This window comes from Chiloscyllium plagiosum, unplaced genomic scaffold, assembly GCF_037043375.1.
Source record: "Chiloscyllium plagiosum isolate Xiang-an unplaced genomic scaffold, Cpla_swu_hap1 HiC_scaffold_6, whole genome shotgun sequence".
NCBI classification, from domain to species: Eukaryota; Metazoa; Chordata; class Chondrichthyes; order Orectolobiformes; family Hemiscylliidae; genus Chiloscyllium; species Chiloscyllium plagiosum.
Window position 1 is genome coordinate 49,685,481 of NW_028270144.1, and position 12,277 is coordinate 49,697,757.

Here is a 12,277-nt window from a genome sequence, read left to right on the forward strand (position 1 = left end):
CTGTACAAGTAGGGCAAGGGTAATTAAAAAAAGCTTCTGAGAGCAGATGGCTGGCGAGGAGGACACTTGAATGGAAATAAAATCTCATTTGTAAATGTATTGCTACTTTACATTATCTGTCTGATCGACTGTCATGATACTGCAGCTATAAGAATTAAGCTACAAAAGCCACCCTTCAGGCCCTGCCTGAAGGAATGCTGCTCTTCCCCAACATGACATTGGTCAAGCCACTTTTGGAATACTGTATTCAATTCTAGTCACCCTGCTATAGGAAGAATGTTGTGAAACGTGTAAAGGTTCAGAAAAGATTTACAAGGATGTTGCCAGAGTTCAAGGTTTGAACTATAGGGAGAGTCAGAGTAGGTTGGGACTAAATTCCCTGGAGTATCGGAGGCTGAGGGGTGACCTTATAGAGGTATATAAAATAATTAGGGCAATGGAAAGGGTAAGTAGACAAGATCTTTTCTCCAGAGATGGAGAATCCAAAACTAGAAGGCATAGGTTTAAAGGGAGATGGGAAAGATTTGAAGTGGACCTAACAGGCAACTTTTTCACACAGTGGGTGATGCATGTATGGAATAAGCTGCAAGAGGAAGTGCTGGTACAATTACAACATTTAAAAGGCATCTGGATGGATATACTAATAGGAAGGGTTTACAGGGATATGGGCCAAATGTGGCAAATGGGACTAGATTTATTCAGGATACCTGGTCGGTATGGATGAGTTGGACTGAAGGGTCTGTTTCTGTGCTGTACATCTCTATGACTGTGTGTAGCACAACATCTTGTCATTCTTCATTGTGGGACCGTCATATTTTGGAAAGCTTTCAAACAATTGAAAACTTTAAACTTTATAAAATAACAGCAAAAAAGAAAAGAAAATCAAAGCTCCATTTACTTCTAAAAATAAACCGGGACTGTTTGCTGTTTAAAGGGCAATCAATGACTGATGAATCAAAGGACCCACTTATCTGCCAAAGCTGCTGGGATGTAAAGACAACCCTTCGAGTCAGAGGTCTGCAGCATGGAAATAGGCCCTTGGGCCCAACCAGTCCACGCTACCCAGTTTTCACAACTATATTAGTCCCACTTGCCTGTATTTGATCTACATACCTCCATAACTATTTCATCTGTGTGCTGTCTGAATGTTTCTTCAATGACAAAATTGTATTTGCTTCCACTACTACCTCTAGCAGCCCATTCTAGACATTCACCACTCTGTGAAAAAATTGCCCCTCTGGGCCCTTTTATGTCTCTTCCCCCTCTCCTTAAACCTATGCTCTCTAATTTTAGACTACCCCATGATGAGGAAAAGCTGTCTATGCCTCTTATGATTTTATAGACCTCTATAAGTCACCACTCAGTCTCCTACCATTCCAAGGATAAAAGTTCCAGCCTATCCAACATCTCTTCTTTATTGCTCAAATCTTCCAGTTAAAGCAGCATCCTAGTAAATCTTTCCTGCGCTCTCTCATTGAATAATATCCTTCCTATAGTCGGGTGATCAGAACTGCATGCAGTATCCAAATGTGGCCTCACCAACAAGACCAAGCCCCATCTCTAATACTCAATGTCCAGACTGACGAAAACAAGCATGCCAAAAGCCTTCTTCACCATCCTGGCTAACTCTGACACCATTTTCAAGGAGCAATAAACCTGTACCCCTAGCTCTCTTTGTTTTGTAACACTCCTCCAAGGCCCTACCATTGACTGTGCAACTCTCACCTGATTTGACCCACCAAAACACAACATCTTATATTTATCTAAATTAAACTCCATTTGCCATCCTCAGCCCAATGGCCCAGTTGATCAAGATCACACTACATTCCCAGATAACCTTCTTCACAGTTCACTGTACCATCAATCTTGGTGCCATCATATTAACCATGCCTCCTAAATTCTCATCCAAATCATTTATATAAATGATAATGTGGAGGTGCCAGTGTTGAACTGAGTGGACAAAGTCAGAAATCATATGACACTAGGTTGTAGTCATTTAGGTTCATTTGAAATCACAAAATTTCAGAGTTGAAAAAGCAGTTACGCTCCAAAGGCTTGTGATTTCAAACAAACCTGCCGGACTATAACCTGGTGTCATGTCATTTCAGACTTTGTCAACCCTAGTCCAACATCTGCACCTCCACATCAACACTTAAATAAACAATTTGGATTGGAATTTAGGAGGTATAATTAATATGATGACACCAAGAGTGGTAGTATAGTGAACTGGAAATGCAGCAAGATCTTGATCAACTGGGCAAGTGGCTGAAGTATGGCAGATGGAGTTTAATGGGGATAAATGCAAGGTATTGCATTTTGGTGGGTCAAATCAGGTGGGACATACACAGTCAATGATAGGGCCCTGAGGAATATGACAGAACAAAAAGATCTAGGGATACAGATTCATTGCTCTGACGAAGTGGCTACGCTCCAAAAGCTTGTGATTTCAAATAAACCTGTTGGACTATAACCTGGTGTCACGTAATTTCTAACTATATAAATGATGAATAACAATGGACTTAGTACTGATCCTGGTGACACACCACTGGTCTCAGGCATCCAATTTGAAAATCAACTCTCTACCACAACCTTTGTCTTCTACTATCAAGCCAATTTTGTGTCCAATTGGTTAGGTCTCCCTGGATTCCATGAGATTTAACCTTTCTCAACAACCAACCATATGGTACCTTGTCAAAGACCTTTTTAAATTTCATGTAGACCAGGTCTATGCACTGTCCTCATCTACTTTCTTGGTCATCCCTTCAAAAAAACTCCCATGGACAAAGCTATGCTGACTATCCCAAATGAGTCCTGGTCTCTCCAAATGCCTGTAGATACTGTCTCTTAGAATCCTCTCTAACAACTCACCCACCACAGCTGTTAAGCTCACTGGTCTGTGGTTCCCAAGCATTTTCCTGCAGCCTTCCTTAAATAATGGTACAATATTAACCACCCTCCAATCTTTGGGCACTTCATTTGTAGCTGTCAATAATACAAATATATCTGCTGGGGGCCCCAAAATTTCCTCTTTAGCCTCCCACAAAGTCTTGGGATACACTTCATCAGATCTCAGGGATTTATCTACCTTCGTGCGTTTTAAGACTATCTGCACCTCCTCTTCTATAATGTGGACTCTCTACAAGACATCACTATTTATTTCCCCAAGTTCCCTAGCATCCATATCTTTCTTGACAGTAAATACGCATGAGAAATATTCATTTAGGATCTCACCCATCTGTTGTGCTCCAAACGTGAGGCCTTATTGGTCTGTAGGAGGTTCTATTCTCTCCCTAGTTACTCCTTTGCCCTTAATGCACTTGCAGAATCCCTTTGGATTCTCCTTCACCCTATCTGCCATCTCATTCCCTGTTTAGCCCTCCTGATTTCTTTCTTAAGTGTAATCCGTCACCTTCCATCTTCCTCAAGGAATTCACTTGATCCCAGTTGCCAATACATATCATAAGCCTCCTTCTAATTTTGAAGAGTAGCAGTAGGAAAACAATTGGAGAAAACAATAAAAGGAGAAAATTCATCTCTACTTAGAGAGGCAGAGTTTGATCAGGAATCGACAGCACAGCTTTGTCAGAGAGAAGTCATATCTAATAAATCTGGTGGAATTTTTCGAAGAAGTGATCAAGTGTTTGGATGAGAGCAAGGCAGTTTGATGGTTGATTATAATGATTTTGGTGCCCTCGCCAATGCAGTGGCTCAGGATCAGCAGTGACAGGATGATATCCTTGCTGTTGCATCCCCCATATTGGCAAAACCTATTGACCTTATTTGTATCTTCCAATTTCGCTCTAAAAGTAAGAAGTCTCCTGAAGACTTTTTTGAACGCTTCAGAGAATGTTATGAGTCCTATTCTGAGGATCAAGCTTTGAATTTCCAAGTGATCAATGCTAAATATAACTCTATATTATTGAACTGTCTGCTGCCCTCTGTCAACACTGCAGTCAAGACAAATAACCTGGACTGGGTCACGCTAATCCTAATCAATTCCATTGTTCCATTAAGGCTTTGTGGAAACAGCAAAGACAAGACGCGGACCCAAAACAGAATTTGTTGTCCAGGAAGACACTTCTCAACAATTACCTATGCATTGTAGTAGTGGTCCTTTACCCATTCGAGGCTACGGTCGTGAACGTGGCCGGAGGGTCTCTCCCAGACAACCCCTTCAAACCTGTTTCAATTGTGGCAACCCAGGGCTCGTGTCTGCCTGACCTGAGGCTGCTTTAATTGTGGCCACGCTTTTCGTTGGGCTTCTACTTGCCCTAAACCAAGGAGGCTGATATAGAAATTACCCTCATGACAAATGGGGGAAATTCCCTAACAATAATCACCCTCTGACACAAGCAAGAGGCAGAGCATGACTCACTAATTCTTCACAAAATAACCCCTTTACCCAATGACTACGTAGCATTCCTTTGAAGTCTGTGCCTTACAAGCATGAACTTACAGTCTTTCTTAAAGTTGAAAACAGATGGTATCCCTTTCTGATTGACACAGGAGCCTTAATGTCTTCTGTGAAATTTGACAGGAACCTTCCAATCTCTAAGAAGACCCCAAAATTATCTGGCTTTCAAGGAGAAACCCACCGTTATCCAGTTTCTGTCTATTTCCAAGGCTATTCCCTGGACCACCACTTTGTGATTACCACCACATTATCCTGCAAATCTAATGGGACAAGATCGGCTGTGTGCCTTTCAAATCAAACTCGCCTGTTCCCCTGATGGTGTTCAGCTTGACTCTGACTAAGTTGAATGCCTGCTGTATGAGTCCCCTAAACCCCAATGGTGGTCACTTGACCTTGACCCCCAAAAGTTCTGGAAGTCATTTCACCCTTGCTCATGATCAGACAGGCCAAGACCAAATCTCTTGAAGATGTTTTCAGGAATTTATTTGGTAGTGAATGGACCATACAGATCCTGGCTCAGGTCATTGGCCGGAGGGTGAAGCAGACTATGTATAAATACCCGTGCTCACCTATGGAAACAGGTAAATACTCAGCCCCTGATATCACCTGTAAGGTCAATCCACCTCATTGTGCTAAAGACTTGGGCCCTTTGGTCCAACGAGCAATCACCAGGGCTGACCCACACTGCTGCTACATCTGCAAACTCTCCAAGGAGGGACAACTATCCTCTATTATACAAATCTTACCTCTCACAGTGCCACACTCCTGCACCATGAAAGTCGGTATGTCCTTGATTTAGTCCACCCTCACGTATGAGCTGAAACATCCTCCCATGTTGGACTTACGGATTGTGAACCCTTTCAGATCACTCTCAAACCAAACGTTACTCTACTATCCATCCACCAATACCAGCTGAAACAACATGCCATACTAAGCCTCACTTCTCTAACTGAGGATTTTCTCTGCCGAGGCATCCTGGTTCTTTGCCAATCAAACTGTCACACTCCAATTATGGCTGTCCCAAAACCTGGCAAGCCAGACCCGTATAGACTGGTTCAAGACTTAAGAGCTATCAATGCTATTGTACAGCCTCTTCATGCTCTGGTCCCAAATCCAGCTCATATCCTAGCCTCGATACCATCGATGATTGCTATTGATGACCTACAACATGCTTTGTTTCTCTCTGCCTCTTCACGAAGACAGTCAGTACCTATTTGCCTTTACTTTTAAGTACCACCAGTTGACGTGGACTCAACTTCAAGGCTTCATACATTTTCCGACCCTTTTCTCTCAGGCCTTACAGAAACAATTGTGGCCTCTCACTGTTACAGGAGGGTCTGCACTGATCCAGTATGTAGACTACTTCCTTGTTGCCAGTCCAGATGAAGGATCTAATCGCTCAGATGTCACCCTCCTCCTCAACTATCTGAAACACCGGAGTTATGTTGACCCTCCAAAAAAAAAATCGCAATTGCACAACGCCAGGTAGTTTCTGAGTTTCATCCTGTCAGCTGACTCAGCTGTCTTGAACAGAGCCACATCGCTCCTATTGTCACTTTCCCAGTCCCAAAAACTGTGAAACAGTTTCGCCAGTGGCTGGGCATGGTCAACTTCGGCCGACAATGGATCCCTAACTCTGCCCTTCTCATTAAGATGTTGATCCCTTTTCTTTCCTATGAAGGTACCTTGGAGCTCTCCTCAGAGGCAAAGCAAGCATTCAATGAACTTAAACATGCCTTGTCACAAGCTCCAGCTTTGGGAAGACCCCTCTATGACAGGCCTTTCCAACTTTACTGCACTATTCTGGATGACTTCCTCAGTTCTCACTCAACTACATGGAGATCGACACTGCCCGATTGTCTATTTCCCCAGTAAACTTGACTCTTGCCCAAGGACATCCCCGTTGTACTCAAATCCTCAGTTAGTTTATAGTCCGCAGAAAACCTCACACTTCAACATGACATTGTCGTCTACAGTTCTCATGCTGTGATCGCCCTGTTAAGACAACTACAAACTCAACATTTGACTGCTGCTCGCCAAAACCGTTATGACGTTTACCTCCTCAACAACCCTTGACTGACCTTTAAGTACTGTAGCACCATTAATACTGCCGATTTCATTGCACATCCCACGTCACCCTTATCCACTCCAGTTCATGACTATTTTCTCCTCATTAATGAGGGCATCAAAATTCATCCAGATCTTTCTGATGCCCCTATCCCAGACTCTGATACCAACATGTTCACTGATGGTAGTTCTTCTACTGACCATAAAGGTATTCGCGTCTCAGACAATGCAGAGGGTTTTTGACATTTACAGGCACTCCCATTTCTCACTGCCAGCTTGTCTCTGACCTCTTAACTGCACTCCTACTCCCACAACAGGTTTCTGTTATTAAATGTGCTGCGCATACCACTGGCCAATCCCCTGTCGACATTGGTAACCGTGTTGCTGATGAGACCGCAAAAGAAGCCTCTCGCAGCCATCTTTTGATTGTGCCTAAAATGATGAGCCAGACCGAAAGCTTTGATAAGAGTGAGTCAACCTCAGACAACCTAATGCCAACCATTAAAGATGTTGTTACCTCTGACTCTGAAAAGCTGTTGTGGTCCAAGGCCAGCTGTTATTGTAACCCTGTAACTAAACTTTGGACCACTCCAGCTAGTCAAATTTGTATGTCTGATGCTCTTGCCTTACAGGTCGTTGACTGTCTCCACAATGCTACTCATTGCAGTTCTCACTCAACATCTGACCTTCTCTTGACCACCTGGTAGCACCCTCTCTTTCAGCAGATGGCCCAAACTATCAGTGCTCGATGCCTCACCTGCCAAGAGCACAACCCGGCAAGAGTGTGCCTTGCCCACTGGGGCAGACACCTCTCCCCCAAGAGCTCTTTCAAACCCTTCAATTTGACTTCATCGAGTGGCAAAAGTGTCAGCACTATATGCATGTTTTGGTCATTGTTGATTTTTTTCCCCCAAATGAGTTAAAGGTTACCCCACTTCCAAATGCTACTGCCAAAACCATTGTAAATATTTTGCTCGAGCAGATTATCCCTGTTTTGGTATTTGCTTTTGCCTGTCTTCTGACAATGGTCCTCATTTTATTGGTGATATTAATGAGGAATTATGTTCCCATTTTGGGATCCGCCGCCAACCTCATTGTGCTAATTGCCCACAGGATGCAGGGCTTGAAGCGCTGTAACCAGACTCTGAAAATAAACTTGCTTAATTGACTTCTGAGACAGGTCTTTTCTGAGTTAGTTTATTGTCTTTGGTATTGTTCCACCTACAGTGTACTCCTATGGGTAAAACATACTTGTCCCCAGCCAAAATAGTCTACGGTCGAGCTTTCCGCACGCCTTGGAGTGAGGACTCCTCCCCAATTCCACTTCCACCACATGACTGAGGACATGTCCTCCTATGTTCTTTCCTCGACTAAAGTTTTGTGAGGTCTTCACTCCCATATTTGTGCTGCTCATGAGAAGCTCCCTTCCCTCGACATGTTCCAACTGTTGAGCCAGGTTCCTTCGTTCTCATCAAGAATTGGACATGCCATGGCTTCCAAACTTGATGGGAAGGACCCTTCCGGGTCCTTCTCACCACCCCAACTGGGGAACAGAGAGCAACTGGAATCAAACTACTAAAATATAGCTGCATGTTTCGAATAGTAATTCTTCTTTTTTAGATATCCTAATCTTTGATCCAAAATCGACCGTTATGAAGATTGAACTTACCCTGCTACATGGACTCGTCATCGCCAGCATTGGTGCTCAGGAAGGGACTGTTTACCCATGTGATCCTGAACAACCAGAGACTGTGTACCATTTATGCCTAAAAGATGTAATTGTGTGCCGAGAGACTGATTCCTTCAATGCATGTAATGTTACCAAGAAGGATTGCCACAGTGGACAAATGCATCAAGATGATCAGGCACTTCATTATAGTCTCAATGGTCTTTACCCTATCAAGGTGTTTTGTGTCAGTTTGATTTCAGCTGTGCTATGGGTGGCCCGGGTAAGCCTCGCCCCTATCCAGAGAGGTCTAAATTGGCATGTCGCAAAAGAGAAAAGGGGGAAAATGCTATCTTGCACTAACAATTTGCTTCTTCAAAGTCACAATAAAATATTCAGCTGGGATAAAGTAATCTGTTACGCCCTCACATCATCAAAGGACTCTTTGATCTCTTTCCCCCTCCCGAATCCCAACAGCAGAGTATGGAATATCTCGAAGGCATTTACCAGATAAAATGTTTCTTTTGACTATTACTTACCCCACCTGCTAGTTGCTTGTGGACTTCCTTAATACACTATCCCAACTGTTATGACGGTAAGGGATGGGGGTACACTTACGTATCAACTGCTACTGCTCCCCTGTGGGGCCTCACATTTCATGTGCATGCCTACCGGAGAAGTGTGTCTCTGTTATTGCTGGTATTCAGGCCCTTTGCGGTACGGGTAATGGCACCCACCTTCACTATATACCCCTAAATGGTACCTCCACCTTCCCAATTGTGGGATGGAAGGAACCATTCTGGGACAATAACCGGATCTCTTACCGAAGGACCCACCTCTTTTTATTGAATAGCTTTCACCCTAATCGCTCAGGACAACCATACTTTGTGGCCATGGACTACCTGTATGTCCAGGGTAGACCCAAAGACAGATATGCTTCTTACTGGGAAGTTCCCTCCATTATCTATACTAAACCTGGTTATTATTTTTTCAGTCAATGTTGTGGTTCTTTTCACCGAACTGGAAATTTGTGTTGCAGACGTTTCGTCCCCTGTCTAGGTGACATCCTCAGTGCTTGGGAGCCTCCTGTGAAGCGCTTCTGTGATGTTTCCTCCAGCATTTATAGTGATTTGTATCTGCCGCTTCCGGTTGTCAGTTCCAGCTGTCCGCTGCAGTGGCCAGTATATTGGGTCCAGGTCGATGTGCTTGTTGATTGAATCAGTGGATGAGTGCCATGCCTCTAGGAATTCCCTGGCTGTTCTCTGTTTGGCTTGTCCTATAATAGTAGTGTTGTCCCAGTCAAACTCATGTTGCTTGTCATCTGAGTGTATGCCTACTAAGGATAGCTGGTCATGTTGTTTCGTAGCTAGTTGGTGTTCATGGATGCGGATCGTTAGCTGTCTTCCTGCTTGTCCTATGTAGTGTTTTGTGCAGTCCTTGCATGAGATTTCGTACACTATATTGGTTTTGCTCATGCTGGGTATCGGGTCCTTCGTCCTGGTGAGTTGTCTGAGGGTGGCTGTTGGTTTGTGTGCTGTTATGAGTCCTAGTGGTCGCAGTAGTCTGGCTGTCAGTTCAGAAATGTTTTTGATGTATGGTAGTGTGGCTAGTCCTTTGGGTTGTGGCAGTCCTCATGGAAGACAGCTAACGATCCGCATCCATGAACACCAACTAGCCACGAAACAACATGACTAGCTATCCTTAGTAGCCACACACTCAGATGACAAGCAAGATGAGTTCGGCTGGGACAACACTACTATTATCGGACAAGCCAAACAGAGAACAGCCAGGGAATTCCTAGAGACATGGCACTCATCCACTGATTCAATCAACAAGCACATTGACCCAGACCCAATATATCGGCCACTGCAGCGGACAGCTGGAACTGACAACCGGAAGCGGCAGATACAAATCACTATAAATGCTGGAGGAAACATCACAGAAGCGCTTCACAGGAGGCTCCCAAGCACTGAGGATGTCACCTAGATAGGGGACGAAACATCTGCAACACAAACTTCCAGCTCGGCGAACAGAACCACGACAACGAGCACCCGAGCTACAAATCTCCCAAACTTTATCAGTTAAGGTAGAGCAAGCAACTTCCTTGTCGCAAGGTTTGTGAAGGCTTGTAGCTCATGTTGAGGTTTAGGGTGTAGGTTTACTCACTGAGCTGTAGGTTTGATATCCAGATGTTTCATTACCTGGCTAGGTAACATCATCAGTGGCGCCCTCCAAGTGAACATAGAACATAGAACATAGAAGAATACAGCGCAGTACAGGCCCTTCGGTCCTCGATGTTGCGCCGATCCAAGCCCACCTAACCTACACTAGCCCACTATCCTCCATATGCCTATCCAATGCCCGCTTAAATGCCCATAATGAGGGAGAGTCCACCACTGCTACTGGCAGGGCATTCCATGAACTCACGACTCGCTGAGTAAAGAACCTACCCCTAACATCTGTCCTATACCTACCTCCCCTTAATTTAAAGCTATGCCCCCTTGTAATAGCTGACTCCATACGTGGAAAAAGATTCTCACTGTCAACCCTATCTAAACCCCTAAATCATCTTATACACCTCTATCAAGTCACCCCTAAACCTTCTTTTCTCCAATGAAAACAACCCCAAGTGCCTCAGCCTTTCCTCATACGATCTTTCTGCCATACCAGGCAACATCCTGGTAAACCTCCTCTGCACCCGTTCCAGTGCCTCCACATCCTTCCTATAGTATGGCGACCAAAACTGCACACAATACTCCAGATACGGCCGCACCAGAGTCTTATACAACTGCAACATGACCTCAGTACTCCGGAACTCAATTCCTCTACCAATAAAAGCCAGTACGCCATATGCCTTCTTCACCGCACTATTTACCTGGGTTGCATCTTTCAAAGATTTGTGTACATGGACACCAAGATCCCTCTGCTCATCCACACTACCAAGTATCCGACCATTAGCCCAGTACCCCATCTTTTTATTACTCTTACCTAAGTGAATCACCTCACACTTAGCTATATTGAACTCCATTTACCACCTTTCTGCCCAGTTCTGCAGCTTATCTATATCCCGCTGTAACCTGCCACATCCTTCCTCACTGTCTACAACTCCTCCGACTTTCGTATCATCCGCAAACTTGCTCACCCAACCTTCTAACCCCTCCTCCAGGTCATTTATAAAAATGACAAACAGCAATGGTCCCAAAACAGATCCTTGCGGAACACGCTAGTGACGGCACTCCAAGATGAACCTTTGCCATCAACTACTACCCTCTGTCTTCTTCCAGCCAGCCAACTCCTAATCCAAACCTCCAACTCACCCTCAATGCCATACCTCCCTATGTTTTGCAGTAGTCTACCATGGGGAACCTTATCAAACGCCTTACTAAAATCCATATACACCACATCTACTGCTTTCCCCTCGTCCACCTCCTTAGTCACCTTCTCAAAGAATTCAATAAGGTTTGTGAGGCACGACCTGCCCTTCACAAAACCACGCTGACTATCCTTGATCACATTATTCCTATCCAGATGTTCATAAATCCTATCCCTTACAATCCTCTCTAAGATTTTGCCCACAACAGAAGTGAGACTCACCGGCCTATAATTACTAGGGTTATCCCTACTCCCCTTCTTGAACAAGGGAACCACATTTGCTAGCCTCCAATCTTTTGGCACTACTCCTGTAGACAACGAGGACATAAAAATCAAGGCCAATGGCTCTGCAATCTCCTCCCTTGCTTCCCAGAGAATCCTAGGATAAATTCCATCAGGCCCAGGGGACTTATCTATTTTCACCCTTTCCAGAATTTCCAACACCTCTTCTCTACATACCTCAAAGCCATCCATTCTACTTAATTGTGACTCAGTACTCACGTTGACAACAATGTCCTGTTCCTGATTGAATACTGACGAAAAGTATTCATTCAGTGTCTCCCCAATCTCTTCAGCCTCCACACGCAACTTCCCACTACTATCCTTGACTGGACCTATTCCTACCCTAGTCATTTTTTTATTCCTGACATACCGATAGAAAGCTGTTGTCTCCTGCTTTCTATTTATATCTTTCTCCTGGATGGGGTTTCTGGGGTTTGTGGTGATGTCATTTCCTGTTCGTTTTCTGAGGGGTTGAT

The 12,277-nt window shown here is 44.2% G+C and overlaps 1 protein-coding gene across 1 annotated transcript in view; it reads left to right on the forward strand.

Moving 5' to 3' along the window:
* Positions 1-436: 436 nt before the first annotated feature.
* The window catches only part of LOC122551042 (cilium assembly protein DZIP1-like), a 191,868-nt gene continuing 180,027 nt past the window's right edge, over positions 437-12,277 (forward strand). Inside the window, exons 1-3 of the mRNA XM_087988540.1 lie at positions 437-445; positions 6,799-6,949; positions 8,102-8,293. Coding sequence (XP_087844666.1) covers positions 437-445; positions 6,799-6,949; positions 8,102-8,293 — 352 coding nt within the window. The remainder of the gene's footprint in view (positions 446-6,798; positions 6,950-8,101; positions 8,294-12,277) is intronic.